At 39.1% G+C, this 27,367-nt stretch overlaps 4 protein-coding genes across 4 annotated transcripts; 2 read left to right on the top strand and 2 right to left on the bottom strand.

The window, feature by feature from the left end:
* Window positions 1-1,059: 1,059 nt before the first annotated feature.
* On the bottom strand, window positions 1,060-4,620 carry GLAREA_12774 (alpha/beta-Hydrolase; the record flags this gene model as incomplete). Its single annotated transcript, XM_008083555.1, has 2 exons — window positions 1,060-3,918; window positions 3,973-4,620. 2 exons carry the CDS (start codon window positions 4,618-4,620, stop codon window positions 1,060-1,062), a joined length of 3,507 nt encoding a protein of 1,168 aa, XP_008081746.1.
* A 2,889-nt stretch (window positions 4,621-7,509) lies between these two features.
* GLAREA_12775 (NAD(P)-binding Rossmann-fold containing protein) lies at window positions 7,510-8,483 on the top strand (the record flags this gene model as incomplete). Its single annotated transcript, XM_008083556.1, has 4 exons — window positions 7,510-7,815; window positions 7,886-8,089; window positions 8,145-8,227; window positions 8,300-8,483. 4 exons carry the CDS (start codon window positions 7,510-7,512, stop codon window positions 8,481-8,483), a joined length of 777 nt encoding a protein of 258 aa, XP_008081747.1.
* A 2,412-nt stretch (window positions 8,484-10,895) lies between these two features.
* On the bottom strand, window positions 10,896-12,317 carry GLAREA_12776 (P-loop containing nucleoside triphosphate hydrolase; the record flags this gene model as incomplete). Its single annotated transcript, XM_008083557.1, has 4 exons — window positions 10,896-11,433; window positions 11,481-11,853; window positions 11,907-12,186; window positions 12,255-12,317. The coding sequence occupies 4 exons, from the start codon at window positions 12,315-12,317 to the stop codon at window positions 10,896-10,898; spliced, it is 1,254 nt and encodes a 417-aa protein (XP_008081748.1).
* Window positions 12,318-13,483: 1,166 nt separating this feature from the next.
* Window positions 13,484-16,109, top strand: GLAREA_12777 (Calponin-homology, CH-domain-containing protein; the record flags this gene model as incomplete). Its single annotated transcript, XM_008083558.1, has 4 exons — window positions 13,484-14,022; window positions 14,081-14,147; window positions 14,207-15,186; window positions 15,233-16,109. The coding sequence occupies 4 exons, from the start codon at window positions 13,484-13,486 to the stop codon at window positions 16,107-16,109; spliced, it is 2,463 nt and encodes an 820-aa protein (XP_008081749.1).
* Between the last annotated feature and the right edge of the window lie 11,258 nt (window positions 16,110-27,367).

Consider the following 27,367-nt stretch of genomic DNA (forward strand, 5'->3'; position numbering starts at 1 on the left):
TGGGACACTTGGTTTCCCCCGACTCTAAGCCGGAGGCGCAAGAGGAGGACCCACCGACTATTAGTTGGGCATCACAGGTTGGCAAAACAGTTCCATATATTGGACTGAACATAAATCCTATGCGGCTTTCGACTTCATCTTTCTCTGTTTTCATCAAAGTAGGGCTCGGTATGAAGCAAGTATTCTGTCTTATATACTCCTAAAATGTCAATAATCATTTTCATTTCTAACCGTCGTAATGATGGCCACCATCGTAGGTGAAAATTAGGTAGTATCTTTCAAACCCGAACAGCTAGGTATGAGTGCACGCAGGGGAGGCAGAACTTATTGGATCAAGTATTTATTTGTGGGCAACCTTCCGACAGGTCTTTGTTATTCAAGCCGCACCCACCTAAAGCTTATTTGCTTCCTCAACAGAACCCCAACATTAACCTCGAATCACCCATACGTATTCGGGGTCTATATCCTCACAGATAGACGCTACTAGGAGGCAGAAAAGCGGTACCACATAATCAGGCTCTTTCTCCAGCTTGAATCCTACTGATATTTGCCCGCGGGTCCACCCCCACGAGAATCCGACTCCATGCTTGACACCACACGCCCTCCTAATCGTTTCCGTCAATCATCTCCACCATCCAACTCTGATAGATGATGGAGCGGTATAAACATTAAAAGTAATAAAGGCTGAATTCTCTCAGCTTTATGCGACACAAGAAAGGTTGGATATTACGGCACTTGCTACAGGGCGTGACCTCGATGCAATGCATGCAGAATGTAAAAGGAGATAATCCTCGAAAACCATGTCCTATGTACAGCGTGCAGATATTCCTGGCAACGCGGGAAATCTATAAGAGTGCGTTCAATGGATACGCAGATGCTGTTGCTGAAAACGCCGGCAAATGAAAGGAGGCAATTGTTTAAAACCAGATCTAAGTTGATACAGTATTAGGCTGTTCGCTTCGAATTGCTCTGTGCCAGTGCCGATTGAAATGCATCGAGTCGTTGAAATCGTTTTATGAACAGAGAGCTGTCATATTTCGCCGTGGGGGGTTAAACTCTTCACGGAGTCTTTCCTCGTTTCCTTGAATTCTCGTTGGTGTCCGATTCAAAGATAGTGCTCAGGCCGGCGAGAGACCAGGAGGAGCTAGAGGAATGGACAGCCACCAGCCAAGCAGCAGCGAGGTTGACTATATAATGAAGCATATAAGCATACGTAACCCCGTACACGGCGGAATATGCAGCGATGAAGAAGAGTAGTAGGCTTGTTACGTATCGTAAACGAGAGGTAACTCGAGGGATCATCTTCCCGCTGGTGAGAGTTTCGACTAAGAGGATAAAGGGCATAATGGATAGAACGTTATGGTGGGATGAGAAGGGTGTAAGCCAATGAACGGCAAGGTTGTGTACCCATACCACGAGGATTGGCAAGTTGATAGGTAAGATCCACAACATGAGTATAAATACGGAGTGGGCGTAGTTGTAAAAGTTGTAGTTGGTGTTGGATCGAGCTTCCCGGGCAAAGCGAAGTGCGCGAGAACAGGTGGCTATCTGAACAAGACAGGCGACGAGATAGGCAAATTGGTATGGAATTACCGTCGACACAAGGAACAACAGAATGGCCGTGGTGAGAACGCGCCTTCGTGGGGTAGATGGAGCGAAAGCTGGCGATGTGGCTCTTCTCTTGTCCTCATTCCTCAACCAAGCTGGTTTAGTGCTAACCCAGCTATACACGATACTGAAAACATAGGTAATGGCCAAAGTTGCGTAATGAACCATTACCACGACTCCAACGCACACCAGTCCTATGAGCGGTACCATAAACCAAAAAAATGGGTCCTGGGAGCCGACCAACAAGTCGTTCTTCGTGAAATCAACTTGTGATTCTGTGGCATTACCACGCCAGCCCCAAAATCCACCTGCAGCCCGGGGAGGAGCGGAGCTCGCCTGCGCGAAAGATACCGCAAGGCAGGTCAATGCAGCAAGCATAAGAGGCAGTGATTGTCGCAAACACATATCAAGACTTTCAATGAAGGACATGAATATTCCAGTCTCATCGTAGACTCGAAATTGCTTCCTCAACACCAATGTCACCACAAGCAACGGAAAAGCTGCGAATACTGTGCGATACCGCATGTAAAGCTTCCCCATGCTGCCGGGTACATCAACCTTGAGAGATATTTTAACGCTCGAGTTACAGGTTGGGTCAGTCCAGAATTGAAGGCTTAATCCATCCTGCACGGCCTTGTGCTTGAGTGGTGGAGGCATGAACGGCGAAACTCCATGCAGGTTGATATTTGCCTGTTTGACGTTCACGAAGTATTTCGACTCGTATGGATCTGAAATATACTGCCGAAGAAGAGGTGTAAAGAGTTCGGCGTCCTCACCACAGACTTGGTTGCCCATCTCAAGAGTGTAGGCAAGCAAGCTTGAGTGTAGGGCTGGGATCTTGACCTCTGCAACCATAGGCCGGTTAGGGGGGAGCTTAATTTTCATTCCGAAAGCCAACAATCGCCGAAGTCCCAATGAGCGCACGCGATGCGACTGGACGTTGTCGCTGAATTCGGCAATCACCCAACCAGGAGTTGGGTCGACTGCCTTATCGACAACTGCAACGAATTGATGCTCAAGAATGTCTTCCAAATCATATTGTAAATAGGAGAATGGCAGGACTTCCTCTTCTTCGTCCAAATAAAATGGCCGCTTTGTTGTTCTTGTTGATGCCGGAAGGGCAATGACATCCGACGCGGCGTTTTTGCAAGCAAGCCTCGTGGACCCGGAGGTATCACCTGAAAGATCCATATTCATCGAAAATAGGGTCGCAGACTGGCCAGGGTGGAGTGGAAAGACGCTGCAAAAGAGAACCTCCAGCTTGCCAGACTCTCCTGGCTTGTCCAGCTTCTGATCGGTCAAAAGTGTAAATCTCTTACCGCCAGGCGTGCCTTGAGGCGGAATGGGCAGAAGATGAGCGCGAGGCTTGTGAGACTCTCCCAACTTCCGCAGCGCTAAACGCTCTCCCTGAGGAATGATAGAGTTTGAGTTATCCTCAAGCGTAAGCAAGGTTGTGGGCTCTTTCTGAGAAAGTGTTTTCTCCGCGATGCTCTCCATCCCTGTCAGATACCACTTCTTAAAAATCCGCATTCTTTCCGCTCTTGGCTTTGTCTGAGCGGGTCGCTTAACATCGATAGCATCGTATAGCGATTGAACGACAACTTTGCGAAACTGGTCACACCACAAAATTGCTTGGTGATCCATCGAGGTCCAGACATTTGGAACCGAGGACGTGAAGACGGTGAAGCCGTGCGTGTCCGGAACCAACGATTCCAAACTAGCATAGTCGGAAGGCACAACGCTATCAAGACCACCTCCGGCGATGGAAATCAACGTGACATGCCATAATGGGTTGTTGTTTGCCCATTTCTGGGAATAAGCCTGCCTCCAATAATCGTTGATCTGTTTGTAAGTTCGGACGATTTCCGCATCGAATGAGACGGGAGGCCTTGCGTGCGGCGCAGACATAGTTATGATGGTATTGATCGAATTCGCTTGGTAATTTGGCATCACCAGCATTGTTCTGGCTACGATGCCGCCCATTGAGTGTCCTAAAATAATGACAGACGTTGGATCTGGCAGATCCGCGTCTCGCTCTGATCTGCGAGGATCATGGTATAAGGATAAAATATAAGCGATCGCTTCATTCAAGTATTCCGCTTGGTCCAGTAGTGTTTGCCCGTGAAACGCTGTTATATCCTCGTTGAAGTCAACCGTAAAGAAGTCCAGATTTCGAGCACCAGCGTCAATTGCTGCCGCGTCGTGTCTCAGGACATCGTGGAAATACGTCGCCCCTTCCGCTGCAATTGGGCGTACCTGCTTGTAGGAGCCGGCGTTTCCAGGTATGAATAATACTGGAACTCCTTTCACCTAAAAGAATTATACATGAGCACACTGCACCTCCTAGACTGGACGGCTCCATACCTTGGTGTCTTCATCGACCATACCCTCCCGATATAAATACACTGAATACTTGCTGGCAAAACGAGTGTGCTCCGTGTCAAAGTCCGAGAGCTTCGCAAAGGACGGCCTCATGTACGACATGCGGCATCCCTTCGTGTCGAGCTGTCGATTGGAAAACGAATGGATGATCGAGCCCAAGGCGAAAAGCGCTAAAACGGTGGTAACGAATGTGAGGAGAGATAATGACCACGGACTTCGCAGCCTCGAGCGGCGAGCATGCTGTCGAGCGTCTGCCATCTTGTCGGTGGCAGAGGCTTCCGAAGGGACGTTGATCAAAGATGTCTCCGTGTCTCCCTTTTTCTCTATTTGCCCATTTCGCGCGTCCCCCGGCCTCCAATTGGTGTTACTCGGGCGCCTGCTTCTGGCGGTCGACGGTCTCTGATCGGTACTTTTCCGGCGGTCGAGCTCGTGTGTGTGTTGTGAGATGATCTGGCGGGCGGTGGACCTGATGTTCCGCGAGTCTCTTTCTCTGGTCACCTCGTCGAGCTTCGAGCTGGCCCCTGCTCCAGCGAAGGGGGAGATGAGGTCTGCGGCATTCGCGAGGGGGGGAGGTACGGTGGAATCGTCGCCTTCTTCCTCTGCGGCGGATCCGGTTGATCTCCTCCTCATCTAACTGACGGCGACGTCGTCGTTGCGATGTCTGTGTCGAGTGATGCAGCAGGTTCGGGTTCGGAGGGGATGGGGGAGAAAGCTGGGCGCGAGCCTGGGAAAAGCGTGAGGCGTGGAGGGCCGGAGGTTCAGCGATAGGCGAGACGAGCCGCTAGGGGAACGGACTGTGGTGGGAGCACGCTGGTTGCGGTGCTAATTTCTCTGCTGGAAACGACGGTACGCAGTGGCCTCGACGACCACCAACAACGAATGTATGGGTTTGCGCAGCGGCTTCTTCAGCATTTATGATTTATATCAATGTGCGAGCGACGACAAGACCAAGCGGTGACGGGCCGGACTACGCCAGCGAGGTGGACATTAGTCGAGCCTCGCGCGCACAAGGGAGTGGGCGGGTGGAGGAGGGAGCAAGTAGAGAGGGAGAGGGAGAGACGAAGAAGAAAGAAGCTGGTCTGACGATGTATGGATGTATCGTCCTCGTTAGTGCCTTTGCAGCCTTTGCAGCACGCTTGTCGTGCAGCAGAGCAGCAGCAGCACTACTCGTACTCAGCCGGTGATGGTAACGTACTGTAGCGGCTACTGCACGGCTTGACAGAGTGACCTTACCTACCTAGGTCCTGTATGGAACCAGACTTTTCAAGGTCTGATGTCGCGAGAGACAACAAATTCATGCCGTGTACCACACAGTTACACCTCTTTCCAGGAGTTAACATTACCTAGGTAGGTGATGTGCGACACAACCACTGAGACTTACGGGTAAAGGGGATAGCATTTCATTCAATAATACTCGAGTACATCGCAAGCAAACCAGATACTGAACTAGCCCTAGCTACTACCTAGGTATGACAATGATAATGCAGATGGTGACGAGGGTGGGAGGAGGAGGAGGAAGAGAAGAGGAAGAGGCTCGCTTATTGTTGTTCATTCTGTCGTGATCTGTCTTGGATTCTTCCGCGCGTAGCAGGCGAATAATGCCTCTCCTCCATAGTACGGAGTAGTGGCCCTCTGACACGGTGGGTGCCATTGGAAAATAATGTTGGTGGCTGGGGGAGAGCTGTTTCTGCTATCCGACATGGAAATTACCTCAACAGCACCCTAGGTAGGTACCTACCTACCTACCGAACTAATCGTGTCGTATATACAACAAGTACCTAGGTAGGTACTCACGTAGGTATTCGGAATCCAAGTTCGCAAACAGAGTGGTTCTTTAACTCAACCATTGATGTCCAACTCCTTCGTGCGCCAGCCGTTGAAGACCAAGGAATCTTGGATAGCTACGGGAATGACAGAAAGAGGCCGAAACCTGGCAGTAGCGACCTACTAAGAGCTCATCACTCCTGTATTTGCTTTCCAGTTTCTCGTCCAGTTGGTCTTGACAGATACCTAGGTACCTACAGGTAGGTAGATTCAAGTCAACGCCACTTACATTTATCCTCGTCGGCGCATATGAAAAAGTCGTCCAATAAAACAACCCAAACGCTGCACTATCTCATATCTGCAGGATCTTCTGGTGTGCGAGTGTGGTTGCACAGATGTGACTTCGCAAACAAGGGGCAGCAGAGGCAGAGCGGCAGATAAGCTATGAATCGTCGACGACATCCGCAATTCAGATCCCCCACTTCAACAACACGTTGCCAAGAGAAAATCTCACGATGTCTGGATATCGGCATCTCGCACAGCTTCGCCCGCCTCAGACCAAGATGTATCTTTGGCATCGCGCCGCGTCAGAGGAAAGCTTGTTTCAAGAAGCAGGCGTGTCTTTCGCTTGGCAAAATCCAAGACGGCCCAGGCGGGCGCAACCATCTTAAAAAATTCCGTTTCAGAATTGCGATCGGAGAGACTAATGATATTCGGCTATGATAATGACCGGTGACCTCGAGCGACCATAAACTACAATACTCGAGTATCACCGTCACCTAGGTACCCCGCATGTTTACGTTCCTTGAAAAATGGCTTCAATCACACTATGGCTCAGCTCGGCTCAGCTCAGCTCAGCGTTGATGCCGATCTGCCCAGAATGCCGGGCATCAGAGCTGCCAACTTATTTGACTTTTGACATATTTGACATATTTGACACTTGCACTTCCAAGTTTTATCTCATGTCACATCCATTCTGCTACTTGAGATGGAAGGAGTCGAGGCGAATCCCACATAAGTTCAACAAGACTTTGTACCCGGTCTTGAAATTCGCCTTGACCTTGTTGAAACCCTTGCAAGAGTTCTTGATGGCTGTCTGTTGCTTACAGGAGAATCCGGCTACCAACTCATTCCTGAACATTTTGAGCCCAGGTAAATACTTGAGCCCAAGTAAATCTATACTAGAAATCTCAACAATATTGGTGGTTGTCATGTATCCGTCCGATCGTTGGCGCAGTCGCGGAAAGCTTTCTGGTATAGCTCACTAATACTCGGACTTCTGACCAGTTCGAATCCCCAAGCAGGTCTCACGATCTTGGATGGGCCCGTCAAGTAAATGCGAAATGTTTGGACAAACCACCTCTAACTCACTGTTTGATAGATCGCGGAGTCAATTCCGAGACACGTGATTCTACCCCTCTCCCTCGAGGCAAAGAGTAATACCAAGGAGTACATTGATGTCCAATTCTTACATCGATTTGAGGTCTCTCGGTGAGCTCTAATACAACTGTCAAAACGACTCTGTGTTCGAAATAACTTTGTCGTGGGTCAGAATAACGAATGGGGAAGTTGCCGCTCAGCGTCGAACCCAACTACGAATAACATCGAGAACACCTCGTTGTTCTTCTCCCAAGGCCAAACTAACGACTAGAGGAGGCCTGCCGTCACCTCAATCTGATCCGAAGCAATTCATCGCAATTGAAGAAGAGAAGATTCGCATATCACAAAAGTCGACAACAGATCCTTGTGGCCAACATGACTACCTCGACCGCCTCTGGCTCTCGTCTTGCAGGAAAGGTAGCAATAGTGACAGGCGGTGGTTCTGGATTTGGTGAAGCCATCTCTAAACGTTTCTCCGATGAGGGTTGTAAAGTTATCGTCGCCGATATGAATCCCGAAGGCGGTGGCAGAGTTTCCCAACACAACAAGGACAACATGCATTTTGTGCAGATGAATGTCGCTAAGAGCAATGACTGGGAGAGCTGCCTCAAACAATGCATTGGCAAGTGGGGGAGAGTGGATGTGGTGGTCAATAATGCAGGAACGAGTTATCCAAATAAGGTATGCCGGGGACAGATTCGACGGAATTACTGCAATATTCAACCCCATGAGTAAGACTAACAATTGTCAGCCGACGGCTGAAGTCACAGAAGACGATTTCGATAAGGTCTTCGCCGTGAATGTAAAAAGCGTGTATCATTGCTCAGCCATCGTCATTCCAACACTCATAAAACAAGGTAATGGAGGTTCGATTATCAACATTGCTTCAATTGGAGCGACTCGACCACGCCCTGGACTCGTTTGGTATAATTCTAGCAAAGCCGCAGTCACAAATGTGAAGTCGCTCTCCTCGAAATGTTTGCAATAAAGCTGACCGCAGGAAAATCCAGGCAACTAAAGGTCTAGCAGCTGAGTACGGCAACAAGAATATTCGAGTCAATTCTATTTGTCCTCTTTTGAGCGCTACGGGCTTGTAAGTGTTCATACTATACCATCCAGGTCTCGCCCAATCCTTGACTTGCTGTGAGCGCTAACATGTCGTCAGATTTGAAACATTCGTAGGCGTCCCGCCAACCGAAGAAAACTTCAAGAAGTTCTTGTTCAATGTTCCACTGGGAAGACTTACAGATCCTTTAGATATTGCAAACTATTCTCTGTTTTTGGCAAGTGAGGAAGCGAAGTTTATCACTGGTACTTGTCTCGAAATTGACGGAGGACGAGGGATTTGAAGCTGTTGCCGCGTAATAGTATCAAGTGTTGTTGCTAATAACTTTTCCCTCAAATCGAGTATGTACTCTATGGAAATTCCAGATTATCTGATTAGTGTCGTCTCAGCACATACTTCAAATAGTAGCCTACCAGGATAACGGGATTCGAATGTGTTCTCTGAGCTAGTACCCTGGGCTCTTGCCACCTACTATATCTACGACTGTTTCAATCTAACGATTTCTATCTTACATAAGTAAAGCTTTTAATCGAAAGACAGATTGCTTGATTTGTTGAGATTAAAAATTTTACTTTCTAAGGATAACTAGATTCACAAATGCTTCGACTCATATGTAAACTCAAAGTCCAAGTAAAGATATTCTTCCATTTCTAAGAGTATTGACGTACGATGCGGATTAATGCCAGGGCAGAAATTTCTTCTGTCAAAAGGAGAACAAGACTTCGCTGGAGTTGAAGTGCTCTACTTCGAGACTAGTTAGCAGAGGTTCTTCGGGTAGCTACTAATATGTATAATCATACATCCTAATGTTTTCCCATTCAAGTAAGGTGTGGTAAACATCAACAATGATATAAAGGGAAAAGGGTACTATTGGAAGCTGTATAGGTGAAACTTGCTAGAAGTGAAACCCATCATCATGTTTCATTGAGCGCCGACTTCAAAAGGTTCAGGTTCTTCGCATCTTATATATGCTCCACAAACATCAATCATCTTTACTAGATGTCAATTGCCCTCTTAATGGTTAAGGCTGATGTTAGCGACTTTGGTGATTCAAGTTCAAATTGGGGCTCTAAGTTGAAGCCAATTCGTGCTTAGACGCCATTAACAATTACAATCTATCTGGTTGCTGTCCGGTGACGAATAACTGTCGGTCTCAGAACTCTACCGGCCAGTTGAGTCCTACCCAGACAGCCGTTCTCAATGCTGAATATGACAGCTTCTCTCAGTAACATTCACATTGGGCGTCGTTTGCAAAATATTCAGCAAGAGGAAAATAATCCAATCACCCTTAGAGGCAACACATCTTGCATAAAAAAATCTCTTACTACCATTCTACTGCTTTCAAGACAATCCCCTGAACCACACCATACCTCCTTGCGGTCAATCAACCTATCTAACTTCGACGAAGAGACCATCCAACCTTTCGAGACTTCCGCATCTCCAATATGAACAATCACTACAGTAGCTTCTCGCCCAAGGAGTACCGTGCACATTTTGATCGACCCCCAAATTTCTCTCGTCCTCTGAATGAAGCGCAACTAGCTACGAACATACATGGGGGGAGAGAAGCACCCACAAACCCGCAGCTTAGAGCGACTCGACCACCATCTGGTACCTTGCACCAGAGAAGACACCACCCAGCAGTGGTCTCTCAGCAGAGCAGTAGAGGTTCTGGAAGTAGTCTATCTAGTAACCGACCACTTCCACCTCCACCGTCTCAAGCTCGGCAGTGCTTCGACGATCCACTGCCAGGACCGCCAGGATGGATTTGAAGAAGTATTGTTTACCACGTCTGTATGTCTTTCAAACCCTTCTGGTCAACTTGAAGTAGGTAGAAAGTAACTTGAGAATGAGAATACCCAAGATCCTCGAAATGTACGACTGGTCCTAAGCAATATTCTGAATATAAGTGAGAACACACTCGAAAACCAGAGGCGATTTCGATTAGAGATCTAAGCATCGTAAAAATCATCAAGCAAGCAGCTGCCTGTCCACAAGTTGCATTTTCAGTCTTTAAAGTAGAGTCGATACAGAGCTGTTTTCTGGTACAAAATCGCGAACTATGCATTCAGTACAAAACAACGACCCGCAAAGGAAGATGCTAGAGGTAATAACGTTGCAATCTGTCCTAGTGGTATAAACCCAGCAAGGGCATGAATTGTTGCGATGGACGACGGATTGTGACACGCCATCTGATCGTGCTAGTAACCAAATGCAAAGGTTTGACAGCGTAACAAAGTGGTTGGAGTTTTAGCGATAGCTGAAAGACACGTGAATAATTAGTGGACAGTGGCTGTGGCGACATTTGTCATAGCGACTCAATCTTTTGAGCTGTCTGATACGATAAATTTTCAGCAAGCCCAAGAGAGAAGGCCGCCATGATTTCATCCTCGTACGAAGCTGTCCGCATGAAGACCACAACAGCTGCATTCGCCGCAGACTGCAAATTCGAACTGTATTAGACTTCTTGAACTGATGCCTTGACGGTGTTCGAAGGCCATTGGGTATTCGCGATGTTGAAAATTCATAACAATGATCTTGTCTAAAGTGGTATATATCCGACCGAGCTTTATGCATGCTTTGATGTAATTATCATCCCTCATAGAAGTGCTCTCCATGTAAAGCATTATCCTCTAGACGCCATGCCTATATTTCTACAAGATCCCATTTCGATTAACACCCTAGATATAGATGACTAATCCATAGACTCCGCTAACGTCTCATCGACATCCTCATATTCATCACTCGAGCCCTCCTGCTTGCCTCGAGTATGCTTACTTGATTCCTTTATCACCTTGGCATGGTTATTGTTGATGATTTGGCCACCTTTTGTGCCAAAGAAGTCGGACGTTCGAATTCCTCGGACTGAATCTGCCCTCACACCTGCCATGGCGACACCTTTCTGTCTCTGTTCTCTGATATACTCACGTACTGGCGCCATGGCTGCATCCCTACAGCTTTCCTTGATGTCGCTTCCAGACATGCCAGCCATGACACGGGTTACATAGTCCATGTCAAAATTTTCTGTGTCTATTTTAGTGTCTTTCAACAACAACTGCAAGATTCGTAATCTTTGTGTCCTCGACGGTAAAGAAACCGGAAACTTTTTGGGCATTCTTCGAAGGATTGCTTCGTCAATATCTTGTATTCTGTTCGTAGCGCCAAGTATCATAATTCTCGCTGGTAGTCCACTTTCACTAGCGGAAGTAAGACCGTCCCATAGAGTCATGAACCTGTACAGAATTAGCGCCACGGTTTGATTAAATGTTTGAAGACTTACTCTGCCTTCACCATTCCACTCGCCTCATGCTCTCCACTACGCCGCTGGCCAAGCACAGCATCGATTTCATCGATAAAAACTATTGTAGGCTGTAGCTTTCGGGCGAGAGAGAATACGGCTCTGACTAGCTTGTTTGAATCCCCATACCACTTCTCGGTCAACGTTGAAATGTGCAGGTTGATAAAGCAGGCTCCACTCTCATGAGCCAGGGCTTTTGCCAACATTGTCTTACCACATCCGGGAGGGCCATATAGCAACACACCGGAGGGCGCCGAAAGTAAGGAAGAGGTTTGGGCATATAAGTGCGGCATGGTTAGGGGATATATAACGGATTCCTTTAGTTCCTCGATAATATCTTCGAGCCCACCAATATCTCCCGCAAGTTAGCATGGTTTGCTTCGATTCAAGATGATACTCCAAACGTACCGTCGAACCCCACAGGTATGTCTTCAGGAGCTACAACTTCCAAAGCTATCTGACTTTCATATTGATCTAGCTCCAAGTTTTCTTTCCTCGGCCGTTCCTTTCCGTTGCCTCCACTGGTGGACTCGTCGTCGGAGTCAGAATCGTCCCGAGGTCTATTCAGTCTGCGAAGGTTTGCGGTCGCTTTTACTCGCGCCTGCTCATGTTGCTCCTTTTCAGGATCACCGACACCCATGGGAAGACTGGAAACGACGTTCTGCGCCAGATACCACATGCCACCTAGCTACTCGTGGGTCAGCTTCCATACGCGCGCAGAATCCTATCGAGATATGGTGGAGCAGACGTTCTTACAGAAACAGCAAGAAGGAAGAGATCCTGTAATAGGCCATACTTCCGCGAAGGTGCGTCCACCATCCTGGATGGGAGAGAGTTTGCGAACTAGTTATTTGGGCGGGTATTATGATGAATGCGACTATGAAGTTTGGGGGACTCAAATATATGGCGATGATGGCTGGCACATGCAGGTGCGGTTGAAATTTTGTGGCGAATGCTGAGGCTACTGTGGCTAGTGACACGTACCCCGGGTGGGGCTCCAGCTGGCTGCATCTGTTCTCCCGTCGAGCCGACCTCGGGTCGGGTACCTGGCCAAATTATGGATCCTCGCCCGTTCTCGGTTGGTCTTTAGAGTCAAACGGGATACTCTCGGCAGCCGGGAGCAGAGTCGGAGGTGCTCACAGGTGCGGGACAGCCGACTGAGGTGTCACGTGGGTGTCCCGACTTCCATGTTTCACCCTTGGAATGGAAAGGGGAGAACCTTGAGCTCGCTAAGCATGAGACGAAAAGGGGAAAACGCACCGTTACAGGTTAACACTGAATATTACCTACTGTACCTTAGGTACAGTGCCTGCGTACCTACCTAGGTAGGTACCTAGATAGTCAGGTAGGTAGGACCACTTGCATTAGTCTTTCTGTCGCGATTAGGACTTTACGCTGTGTAGTCCTCTGGGTCGCTAGCGGAGGTGACATGTCGGGTGTTAAGAATATCTCTACGCCAAAACACCTGCCCTAGATCTCAAAGGCGCCCGCTTGGTAAGGACAGTTGTTGCTCATTCCTGTGTACTTTACGGCTACCTAGACTGGGTACCTACGCTATTACCGCTTGTTAGGATCATCCCTATGAACTTTGAAGCTCTCGCGTTGGGTGTATTGAACACTTAAAACATCTTGAATTATGCCCTCGGACTAGAATAGCATATCTTCGCAACCTCCTGGGGTAGTTACTGGTTGCCCTCCTACGAAAGGACGTCTTCCTTGCTGTTCTTCACCAGAGTTTGGCTCTAGCACGAGGCTTTGAGGCTGTGATGTTGGAAATATATGCCTTTTTAATGCATCGTACAAGTGAAGTCCCTAGATCCCAGCACCTATCCCCCAGATCGCCCTGCAAAGAAGATCAATCTGCACAATATATACCAGTGCCCTTCGATCCGGTCTGATGAATTCGGTCCTCTCACGATAACTCAAGAAAACCGCTCGTCGAAAGGCACAAATATTCCCGTTTACCTCGTAAAGGTTGGCCCATCATGGAGGATTTCAATCCCATCTCGTTTGAGGATCTTCGCCGAGTCATTGTTACCCCACCACCATCGGAATCGGACTCCGGTAGAAGCTCGGCCCGCTCTAGCTACCAGAGTAGCATAACCGTCGTCTCTAGCAACGGCGAAGTAAATAACGACGACACGATTTATGTGCCAAACGCAACTGCATCAATATCACCTCCATTCCTTTCATCGCCCCCTAGGAGTGTTGCCAAATCCCGTCGAGATCGTGCATCATTACAAAAAGAAGCCAACCGCTCAAAGAAGTTCACAACTCGTCTCCAGCGAAGTGCCAGCGAAAGTGCCGCTGCCGCTGCATGTGCCCCTGCAGCTTCTACCGATTCCAGCGGTGAACTCCTCACAGGGAGAAGGAGAAATCGCTTCCACAATCGTAGCTCTGCAAGCCTTCCCGCAGACCACGGGTTAAAGGCGATTGAACCATTGCATGAGCATGTTATGACCAAGATGGCATTTGCGGAGCAACAGAAATGGATCACAGTCCAGCAGAAGACATTTACAAAATGGTAGGACAGCAGCACAGAGAGACAATTAAGGAAGAAAATGTTGCTGATGTTAATGCAGGTTAAATACTAAGATAGAGCCACGAGATCTGGCGGTGGTAGATCTCGTGAAGGACCTCAGCGACGGCGTACGTTTTCTTACTTTCCTGCTGCGTTTCGACTTCGTACACTAATGTTGAACCCCCAGGTCATATTAATACATCTTCTCGAATGCCTCTCCAACGAATCCCTGGGTCGATACGCAGCAAAGCCTAAACTCCGAGTTCAGCGATTTGAGAATGCCAATCTTTCATTAGACTTCATCAAGTCTCGCGGGATCCAGATGACGAATATAGGCGCGGAGGACGTGGTGGATGGAAATCGAAAGATTATTCTTGGACTTATCTGGACTCTCATCTTAAGGTTCACAATATCTGATATCAATGAGGAGGGTATGACGGCGAAGGAGGGCCTGCTTCTTTGGTGTCAGCGGAAAACCGCTTGCTACGATGAGGTAGAAGTACGAAACTTCACAGATAGCTGGAACGACGGGCTTGCATTCTGCGCCTTGCTAGACATCCACCGGCCCGACTTGATTGATTACGACTCTCTCGACAAAAACGACCATAAAGGCAATATGCAACTTGCCTTTGACCTCGCATCCAAAGAAATTGGGATCCCGGCTCTACTAGATGTCGAAGATGTGTGTGACGTGGCGAAACCAGACGAGAGGAGTTTGATGACCTACATAGCGTATTGGTTCCATGCCTTTTCACAGATGGAGAAGGTGGAAAACGCAGGTCGTAGAGTTGAGAAGTTTGTCAACAATATGCAGGGTGCATGGGAAATGCAAAGCGGTTACGAGAGGAGGGTTCGACAACTACTCCAAAACATCAAGGAGCAAGACGAAAGATGGCAAGCGGCCACCTTCGAGGGAACTTATACCGACGCTAAAATGCAAGCGGCAGAGTTCAGCGGATACAAAAGGGGGAAGAAGCGAGAGTGGGTGGCCGAGAAGAGCGACCTCGCGGCTCTGTTAGGCAACATCAAAACCAAGATGAGTACCTACCGACTGAGAGCTTATGAGCCGCCTCCAGACTTGAGATTAAGCGTACTGGACAATGAATGGGCACTTTTGATGAGGGCTGAAATGGCTAGGGGGCAGTTGATAAATGAGACCATTAGAGAGTAAGTGCACGAGTTACGGAGTGAGACTGAACCTAACTGTGTGCAGTATCAAGAATGCCTTGAGAAAGTCTTTCGCTGACAAGGCCAACGATTTCGCCCTAGCATTAAACACAATGCAGCTAGCTATTTCCGGGCTAGAGGGCGATGTGGAGGACCAATTGACTCACGTGCGACGACTGAGTGATAATTTATCACCGCTTAATCAATATCTGGAGAAAATAGCCGAGGTTGACCAAAAATGTGAAGAGGCAAACATAGAGGAGAACGACTTCACTACATATACTTATGATGAATTATCGTATGAACTCGGCCTTGTCAAAAACTCCGTACTGAAAAAGCTCGCATTCCTTGACAATCAAGTCGTGGCGCGAAATATGACGAACCTGACGCCAATCCAGTTGGAAGAGTTCGAGAGTGTGTTCAGACATTTTGATAGGGATGCCACCAACAGTCTTCAGGAGCTGGAATTTAGTGCTGCGTTGGCGTCACTTGGACTTGTATTCAGTGAGGATGAAATGCACGAATCCTTCTTCGAAACTTCGCATGGCAGGGACCACGTAACATTTGAACAGTTCATTCGTTTCATGGTGGACGTCACAGAGGACCAAAACACCGCAGAGCAAGTTTTTCAAAGCTTCCGCGAAGTCGCCGATGGGAAACCTTATGTCACCGAGATGGATCTTCGGCACAGTTTAGTACCCGACGATGTCATCGAGAAGCTGACCTCAATAATACCGCCACATAACGGTCCCGATCTTCAGGAAGATAGGGGCATGCCACAGTACGACTACATTAGCTTTATGGACAAATTGGTCTCGGTTTCCAATGATACGCAAGATCCCTCACCTGCCTTGACAGATGTCTCAAACGGCCGGGGATTACAGCGTACCGAGTCGCCCACCAAAATGAATGGCTATCATTAAAGCCGCAGTGAGGACAGCCGGTGATCTTATGAATCATCCGATGATAGATTGATTGTGAAAAGATGTTACAAATGAGACGGGTCTTATGTACACGGTGTTTCTGGAGGTACGGTTCGGTCTTAGCATCATTGATGGTTTGGCAATGGCGTCAATCAACTTACTCACGCTTATTCTTCATTCACATACATTATCGATAAATGTAGTAGTACTGCTTGTGGGTTAAGGAATGCCCTGTTGTCTATTATTTTATACCAAATCATATACATCTTGATTACTTAATACGTTAATGCGATCGTTACAAAGGTCATTCGAACCTCGTCGCACATATGCCTTTTCCCAAGATAATTTGTCTACTATATCACAGCGATTAATTTTATGACGATGTTTCTAGAATACGTCAATAATCCATTAAGGGGGCTTTAAATATTTGACAACAGCTTGATGTCGATTTACGAGTGTAACTTTCATCGTAGTATCGTACGAGTGCAGTGTATTCATAACACAAATACCTAATTCACCCTCAATGAATTAATCCCGCCAATTCAGAACAATGCACATATGTATAAGATTTCGACCATTATCAAGACCGTTACAGAATAGTGTGTTTCTGAGTCCTTCACACTTCCTATTGATTAATTGCCAAATAGCATATCGTTCGTTCCCACCTCTAGCAATTAACAAATACTATAAGTCTGTGAAACTGTTTGTGACCAAATAAGGCAGTATAGATGCCAGCTACCTCTCCAAACTTACAGTGGCTATTAAGAAAATTTGCATGAAGTTAGCCCTGGTTTTTCTTCACAACTTCAACAACTTACTAGTTTTATTCGCAATACCCCTTGAACCACTATTCGGCGTCTATCATGAGCTGTACATGCAGGTTTACTTCTATTCCAAGCTTTCTGTTCTTGAATCTGGTATGAAAGCATTCGGTTTGTATTCCGTAATCAAAATCTACTGATTATCTATATCGGAATCCGAAGCATCTAGGTATTACAATATCTCCTACTGAACCAAACTCGAAATTCAATTTCCTACAAGCATAATTCTACCAACCTTGAGCTCGTATTTTAAGTCGTGCGTATTGGCTAAGCGTCTCAATATTTAGACTGAAAAGCTGCCACTACAATTGGAGATTTAGATAGAAGTAGTCGAGCTCCTGCCCTTCGCGTTTCCACTCTTCTACTTCATTATATTGTAAATTCTGTTGTGAGGTTCTGTATAGCCTCTAGAATACGTCGAATTTAGATTATTTAGATTATTTAGATTATTTATTAGATTTATTGTTTTTGTTATTTCTATTAGTCTTATTAATATTATTAGTATTATTAGTTTCTTTTATATTTCTATATTACTATCTAGTATTTAGTTTTTAGACTTAGTTCTTTTAATATTTAACTTTATTTATTTATAATAGTAGGTTAGCTTTTATCTATCTTATTTTATTCTTTATTTATATATTAAGAATAAAATAACTTATAAGAGTCGAAACTAATATTACTATTATCTAGCTTAATATAATATTATTATTTATTATCTTAAGTTCTTTAAATAATAAAGTTATTAAAATACTAAATCTTAATTACTTATATAGTATAGTATAATTATTATAATCTTTTAGATTGTAATTTAAGTTAGTAGATAGTTTAATTTTTTTATAAGATTTACTATTATTATAACTAATTAAGATTAATAGTTAGTAAAACTAGTAGAACTTTTAGTAATAAGACTAGTATAACTATTTTTAGATTATAAGAAAATTAGAGTATTATTAAATAGATTTTTAAAAGAGAATAAGAATACTATAATAGAGATATAAAGTAAAGAGCTAATAGATAAGGTAAATAAAGAGTTATAGAAGTTAGAGAAAGTTTACTATTATATAGTAAAGAATAAGTTAAAAAAATATATATTTAGTTTAAGAAAGAAGTATAAAAAGAGATATTTTCTATTAATTTAAATCTTTCTAGATTTAAATAAAGTTAAATAATATAAAGAAAATAAGTTAAAAAACCTAGCTTATAAGACTTAAAGTAAAGATAAAAGAGATTTAATCTATATAAATATACTTATAATATAAGTTAGAAATAATAGAAAAGATATTTAAATAAATATCTTTACTTAAACTCTTAAAGTACTAAGTAAAGATATATCTTTTACTAAGACTATACTATAAATTAATATATTTATTATAGATTATCTTTTTAGTAATAAGCTAGAAAGAAGAAAAGATAAGAGAGTAATAACTACTAATATTTAACTAGCTATAAAAATAATTAAAGATTAAATTATACTATAAGCAATAATAAAGCTATTTTTAATTAAATATAAAATATACTTAAGTAAAGTTACTAGAACTCTTAAAAAGAAAATATAGTATAATAAATTATTAACTTTAACTATTTCTTATATCTTTATAGTTATTAATAAAAGTAAAAAGATAAAAGATATTAAATAGTTTAAAGATTTAAGTTTAAAACTATTAGAAAATATACTTTTAAAAGATTTATTAAATAGAAATAAAGAGTTAGATTTAGATATATATTTTAATTAAGTATTTAAGAAGTAAAAAGAGTTAGAGTAAAATAAAAACCTACTACTTAGTATTAATAGTAAGAATTTTAAGAAAAAAGAGCTAACTAAAAAGAGTTCTTAAAATAAATACTTTAAAAATATTATTAGTATTAAGATTATTTATAATTCTATATTTAAGACCTTTAAGAATAGTAGCTTACCTTTAGTTAAAGCTATAAGTAGAGATAAGATTACTAAAAGTAAAAAGAGAAAAAAAGTAGTTAAACTAAATGTTAGTTTTATATATAATATATAGTAATAAATACTTATATTATTCTCTTTCTATACTTAATTAGGTTAAGGCTTAGTAGTACTATAGTTTAAACTAAGCCTACGTATTCTTATTATTTCTATTTGTTAGAGATAAGAATAATAATATAGTAAGCCTTAGTAATTTAGCCGGCATATAGGTGTATATAGCGCTATTTAATCTAATAGGCTACTTTATATAGTATAGATATTAGCACTTATACTATAGGCTAGTTAGATATCTAAAGATATCGGTAGTTATACTATAGGTTAATTAAATCCCTCAAGATATCGGCAATTATACTATAGGTTAATAGTTTAGCTTTAAAGCTTACTAATAACATATTCTAAAGTTTATATATAGTTAGAAATCCCCTCTATAGTTTTAAGTTCTTTAAGTAAAATATATACTTTTTATATATTATTAAGTTATCTAGTCTTTATTACGCTTTATCCCAAATTTTACCTTCTATAACTATTAAATAAAGCTTTATACGGCTTAAAGTAGTCGGCTAGAATCTAGTACTTTACCTTAGTAGATAAACTAAGAGAATTCGGTTATAAACCCTTAAAAACCGAATCTTGTATATTTACTAATAATACGATATATATATATATATATACGTAGACGACTTAGCTATAATCGGTCCTAATAAGGACGATATATAAGATCTTATTAATAGTATTAAAAAACACTTTACTATTAAAGAACTAGGTTTAGTAAAGGACTACTTAGGAATCGATATTATTCGAACTAAGGATTCCTTAAAACTAAGTCAAAGTAAATATATAAGTAAGGTCTTAGAAAAATATAATATAACTAATTATTACCCTATATATACACCTATAGATTCTAAGCTAAAAATAATCCCAAATACCGAAATAGCTACTAAAGAAGATACTAAGCTATTTTAAGGTATTATAGGTAGCCTATTATATATAGTACTAGGTACTAGACCGGATATAGCTTATTCTACTATTAAACTAGCTAGATTCGCTAGTAATCCTAGTAAAGAACACTTTACCGCTATTAAGAAAATACTAAGATATCTAAAAGGCACTATAGATTATAGTATTACTTATACTAAATCTAATCCTTATCTTAGTAGCTATTGTGATTCTAACTACGCCAGAGATATATATACCTCTAAATCTACTACCGGGTATATATTTTACTTAGGCGAAGGGCCTATAAGCTAGAAATCTAAATTATAGTCTATAGTAGCTTAAAGTACTACCGAGGCCGAGTATATAGCTATAAATACTGCCTCTAGAGAAGCTATATATATAATAGCCTTAGTTAAAGAACTAGGCTTTTATAAACAAAATAAGTTCCCTTTATATACCGATAATAACGGGGCTTTACTATTAGGGTATAATCCTATATACTACGAACGTACTAAACATATAGCGGTCAAATACTACTATATAAGAAGTCTTATATTAGAAGGTATAATAGACTTAATCTATATACCTACTAAGGATTAAAAGGTAGACGGATTTACTAAGCCTTTAGATAAAGTCAAATTTAAGGAATATCTTAAACACCTTAGTTATAAGATTTAAGAAAACTAAGAATGTATAAGGTAAAATTTAGGATAAAGCGTAATAAAGACTAGATAACTTAATAATATATAAAAAGTATATATTTTACTTAAAGAACTTAAAACTATAGAGGGGATTTCTAACTATATATAAACTTTAGAATATGTTATTAGTAAGCTTTAAAGCTAAACTATTAACCTATAGTATAATTGCCGATATCTTGAGGGATTTAATTAACCTATAGTATAACTACCGATATCTTTAGATATCTAACTAGCCTATAGTATAAGTGCCGATATCTATACTATATAAAGTAGCCTATTAGATTAAATAGCGCTACACACACCTATATACCGGTTAAATTACTAAGGCTTACTACATTATTATTCTTATCTCTAACGAATAGAAATAATAAGAATACGTAGACTTAGTTTAAACTATAGTACTACTAAGCCTTAACCTAATTAAGTATAGAAAGAGAATAATATAAGTATTTATTACTATATATTATATATAAAATTAACAAAATACAACCTTAAAAAAAAAGGTTTAACGTTATAAATATCTTTATTAATATAATATAGAAGAAAGATAAAGACTTAGTATATTACTACTTACTACTAGAATTTAAGTAAGTAGATAAGTATATTAAATTAGATAAAGTACTATATAGATTAATGAATTTCCTAGTACTATAGTATAATAACTTTATTACTATAATTTAAGCTTAAGGCTTAACGTTAAGTAAAGAAGAGCTATATTTAATATATAATAAGGAGTATAAAGTTCTAGTTATCTTCTATATCGATAATATTATTATATTATACTATAAACGGAATAGGGCTATAGCTAAGCTTATATTTAATAGAATAAGATACTTATATAAGTTAACTAAGCTTAGAGACTACTATTAGTTTCTTAGAATTAAGATCTTAAGAGATAGAGTTAAGAGAACTATAGAACTAGTTTATAATATATATATTAAGAAAGTTACTTTATATTTTAACTTAGCTAAGAGGGTAATTCTAGTAACTCTACTTCTAACTATCGACTTTATTAAAAACTAGAATTAAGCGTTAAAGGTAAAAATTAAGAAGTTTTAAGAGAAAGTTAGTTTAATTCTATATACTATAATTATAATTAGGCTAGACGTCGCTTTTATAGTCTTTTAGCTATCTTATTTTCTTTAAAACCTAGCTCTTAAGTACCTTAAAGTAGTAGATTAGATAATATATTATCTATTTAGAATACATTTTCTTACTATTTAATTTTATACTTATCTACTTAAAATAAGCTTATCTTCTAACTTCTTAGATACTCTAATTATAGCTTTTAATACTTTATTTATAGATAACTCTAAATTATATAGGTCGTTATATAGTTTTATTATTATATTATTTAGAGGTTTAATCTATTAAAAAGTAACTTAATAAGATATAATTATACTCTTAATAATAGAAGTAGAGCTTTTAGAACTTTTAAGTATAAAAAAGAATATAATAGCTCTTTAAAGGTTATTTAGAGATATTTAATTAATTCTAGGTTAGTTATAAAAGATCTATTATAATAACTAGTAAATAATAAGGCTTATTATATAAAAAGAAGATAGATTAGAAACTAAGCTAAGGTATATAGATATCTATAATATATAGTTAAGATATAAATACTAAAAAGAAAGCTTTAAGGTAGTTTATCTTCTAATAAATAAGATACTAACTAATAGTCTAACTAAGAACCTACTAAGATATAAGTTTAAGTACTTTTAATTACTTCTTAACCTATAAGATATTACGGGCGTAATTAAGAAGCTAGATTAGAGTTAATTTAGGCGCTTACTTACTAAGACTAAGCTCGAGCTAGATTATATTAGAGAATTATTTTTATATATTATATATTTATTTTATTAGATAAGTTAGAGGTTCTTATATAGTTTTATAGCGATTAGAATAGTTTAAAGAGATTATAGAGATAGAAAATAATTAATATTAAGCTATACTAAGCTAGAGAATAGAATATAGTAAGAGGACTAGCCCTAAACTAGAATACTAGATAACTAGCTAACTACTCTAACCGAGTATAGAAACGAAGCTAAGGGAGTCGAACCTAAGTAAGTAAGTATATATAGCTTAAGGAGTAACTCTTAGTTTCTAAGCCGAAAGTATAATCTTAAGTACCTCTATAAAGAGAATTTACACTTCTTTATAGGCTTTATATCCTCTAGAAGAAGACCTTTAATCTTTAAGATTAATTACTATATTATTTAAAACTACCTTTATCCTCGCTAATATAGAAGTAGATAGACTACTCTTTTTAAGTAAGTCGATTTCCTTCTAGACTATACTAGTAACCTCTAAAGCTATATAAGCTAAAGCCCGGAATTTCGTAAGGCGCTATACTTATTAGCTATACTCTAGTTAGAAATAAGTAGTAGAATATATAGAAGTAGAGTATAGAGGCTTTCTATCTAAGTCTTTTTTAAGACTCTAGCTATAGGCTATAATAAAGCTCTTATAATAGAAGCGAGTATAAGTTAGAACTAAATAGTAAGAGTATAAACTCTCTATATAGACAAAGTAGTAATTACTATCTAAATTATAGTAGTAGTAGTTAATCTTAGTTATTTAACTATTTAAGAGAGACTAAAAGTAACTAGAGTAAGACTTCTTATACTTAATAGTATAAGTATATTTCTAACCTTTAGCCGTAGCCGTAGAACGAGAAGAGACTAAAGTAGAAGACTATAATAATTAGCTACTTAGTTCTATAAAAGTAAGTATAAAAACTTATAGAAGATAAGCTTAATAAACTTAAAAGACTTAAAGAGCCTCTACTACTAAGATCTAGATTAAAATTATTATCTAGACTATTACTACTACTACTACTACTACTACTAATACTAATACCTAATAACTCTTTCTTTCTCGCTATAAGGCGATAGTACTCCTTATAATTACTAGCTTTAAAGGCGATATTTATCTAAGTAGAGATAAGCTTAATCTCTAGTAGTTCTAGTAGCTCTAAAGGAGTATTAGTTTTATACTTAATCTAAGTACTAGGATCTTTCTTCTAAATAGAAGGTAGAACTAGTTTATTCTAACTAGTAGAAGAAATAGTAGTATAACGAGTATTATATTATATAATAGTTATACGAGTAGTAGCGAGTTACTTAGTGGTTTAACGTCTTTTTAGTATAGTAAAGATTAATTAATTAATTAATTAATTAGAACTAGAAATAAGAGGTAGAAATAATAGAGAATAGAAGCTAATTTTAATAAGATCTAGAGAGTAAGTATTACTTATATACTTCTAAGAGCTTATCTCTTTAGAGCTAAGCTTATATTATTTACTTAAGAATAATAGAATAAATTATAATTAGTTAAGTTTAGTAAGCGATATAATATTATATTTCTAAGTATAATAGCTAAAGCTAAGCTTAGAAATATACTATTTTAATACTTATAGAGAGTAGAAATATATAAGGCTAAGAAGAGTAAAGTATAGTTAGATAGATAGGTAGTTCTTTAGAAGATAATATTAAGCGAGAGGTATTTAGGTTTCCGCTATTTAGCTATATTTAGATAGCTTCTATAGATTTCTATAATATATAATTACTAGATAATACTAACCTAAAGCTACGTTTAATAGGTAAGTACTACTTTAAGTAGTTTCTAAGCTTACCTAGAGGGTATATTGTAGACTAGGTTAGTTATATAGATAATATAGTTTAGGTATACTACTAGGGAGTAGCTTAGACTACTTACTAGTACGTACTAAGTATAGGACTATATATATTAGATACTTAGCTAGCCTAAACCTAAGGAGTTAGGCTTATTTTAATATACTAAACCTTTACTCTACCTATATAATATATAATATCTCGTCTACCCTTATATATTACTATACTAAATATAGTAAATTCTAAGGATTTTAAGTATATTCGATACTCTTCTATAGTATAGAAAGCCTTACCGCTTACCGGGGTAGATGAGACCTACTTATAACCCTCTTTTGTATAATATACGGCCTTAACCGATAGCGAGTAAATACTAGATTAATGTAACGATTTAGGTATTCTATATACTATAGACAGAAGTTTCGTCGGGTTAGTATATAAGTAAGTAGGCATAAGATTATTAGGTCGTATACTTAAAGGTATATTTATTATAATAAGAGTAAGTTAAATAGATAATATACTATTACTATAGTAAGTTAAGTACGAAGCTTCTATCTAAGGAAATTATAATTATTATATAAGACTTTCTATCCTACCTAAATCTAGATAAGCTCGACGAGTTCGACGAGTTTAATAAGTTCGATAGTAAACCTAGTAAACTTATTAAACTCCCGCCCGTTACGTAATACTACCTAAAACTAGGGTCTTTCCGCTAACCTAAATCTAACTAATATTAACTAAATAAAACTACTAGATAGTAGTTCTAAGAACTACTTAATTCCTATAACCTCGCCTAATCTCGAGACCTTTAGTCCTAGGAGTATTACGGCGTCGAGGCCGATACTACACGTAATACTATCCTCTATTCGGACTAGCGAGTCTATATACTTAAGTATAACTAAGAAATACGTCGGTTAAAGGCTATAGACTTTTCTTCTTTCTAATATACTACCTAACCGTATAACTAAACGTTCTAATATTATAGCTCTAAGAAAATAAATTAATTTAACTAGAAGAAAGATAGTATCTTATTCTTATTATAAAAAGACTAAAAAAATATATATAGTTTTACTAAACCTAAACTATAGTTATTATAGTATCTATACTACTACTAGTAAGACTTATAATATAAAAGAGGTAAATCGAATACCTATAGAATTCGACTAGAAGAGTATTAAAGCTTAAGAGGCTAAACTAGAGGCTAAAGAAGAAGAGGTATAGAATCTTTAGTAGAAGACGTAGGCGGCCTAATAAGAGGCTACTTCTCGCGCCTTATATATTAAGAAGTAGAAACGCTTTCTTTATAAATAAAAATAGAAGATAATTTTAGCGGGTCTTAACTTACTAGATAAGTTAGATAAGTTAGAGAGAAAAGAGCGGTAAGAAGAAGAGAAGAAGAGAAAAAAGGAGAAGAGGAAAGTAGAAGTAGAATAACTACTAGTCTACTCTACCCCGCCTAACGACTTCTCTACTTATAATCTATTACTACTTAATCTAAATTTCGATCTTAGGTCTTTCTAGAAGGCCCTAGATACTAGCGGTAGAACTTCTTAAGCTACTTAGAGTAGTTAAGGTTATTTATTAGTTCTTATATATTTTCTAATTATAAGTAGTTCTTCTATTTTATTAGATAATATAGTTTTCTTCTAATAAGTTTATAGTCTAAGATTTTCTCGACTTTATACTTAGCGTTAAGGTTTACTAGTTCTATTTCTATAACTAGAGCTAGTAGCGCTCTAAATAGTACTAGCTCGAGAAGAGATATATAAAATACTAGAAAGATATTTATATTTTTAGATAGAGCTAATTTATAATTTAAGTATCCTTTAAGTACTTTAATTTTAAATAGTTTTAATTTCTTATTATCTAGTTTATTACTTAGTTATTTTATTTAAATATTACGTCTAATTAAATAAACTCTATCTCTCTTCTATAGTATAGGCTCCTAACTACGTCCTTTATTATAGTAGTATACGTTTCTCTCTATAATAAACTTAAGTTCTTTAATAAGCTTTCTATAAAAGAAGAAAAGGTTATTAATAAGAATTCTTTCTACCTAGTTATCGACTTTCGCGTTATAGGGTTCTTAGAACGTAGTCTTCTTATAACTAAAGTTAGCTTTAAATAGCGATACTTATATTATCTCTATAGGCGTACTATTATATATAAACTAGGCTATAGGTAGTAGTACAACCTAATTATCTTATTTATAGTTTATATAATATCTTAAGTATACTTTAACTATTTAGTTTATTCTCTTATTTTCTTTATTTATTTATAGATAGAATAAGGTTAATAGCTTTCGCTTTACTTCTATATATACTATTACGGCCGTCTAGAGTTTAGATATAAATAGTTTATCTTAGTCTAAGATTATTTCTTCTAGAGTACTATAGTCTATAAATATATATCGAATAAAAGTATAGGCTAGTTCCTTAGTAGTACTAGACTTCTTATATAGTATTAGGATTATATACTTAGTAAGTCTTTCTATTATAACTATAATTAAGTCGTACTTAATACTAGTTATTAGATCTCTTAATAGTAGAAGTTTAATAATAAAGTCCTATAATATTATTTTCTATAGTCGTTTAGAAATTAATATTATTTCTATAAGTCTATAAGGGCCGTAGTATACTAGTTTATTCTAGATATAGGTATTATAGCTAGTTACTACGTCTTTTACTAGAGATCGAAACTTATCGATATAGTATTACTATTAGATTCTCTAGAGAGTTCTTCTTATTTCTTAGTAGCCGTATTCCGAGGCCTCGTAGAATCTCTAGATAAATTCCTTAGTATATAAGTTAAGTATCTTTAGTTTACTATCTTTATATCTAGATATCTCTTTTAAAACGTTAGGTTCTTTATTCTAAGTAGCTATAATTTTGTTATACTATAGACTATAGATCTTTATAAGGGCGGTAATTACCTTACTATTAGATACTAGGTCGCTATTCTCGTTTTCTTTTAGAATAGCCTATTTTTTATAGACCTTATTATCCTTATAACTAGGCTAACGGCTTAAAGCGTTGGCTCTTAGGTTATCTTTTTCGGTAATATATTTAATAATAAGGTCGTAATAGGCGAGCTCTTCGGTCTATCTTACTATTCTCCGGTTATCTAGCTCTTTAAAGGTTAGAAACGTTTAAAGGTTCTTATAGTTCGTATAGACCTTAATCGGGTACTTAGCTCTTAAGAGATAAATTTTCTAATA

Source organism: Glarea lozoyensis (assembly GCF_000409485.1).
Source record: "Glarea lozoyensis ATCC 20868 chromosome Unknown GLAREA19, whole genome shotgun sequence".
Classification (NCBI taxonomy): Eukaryota; Fungi; Ascomycota; class Leotiomycetes; order Helotiales; family Helotiaceae; genus Glarea; species Glarea lozoyensis.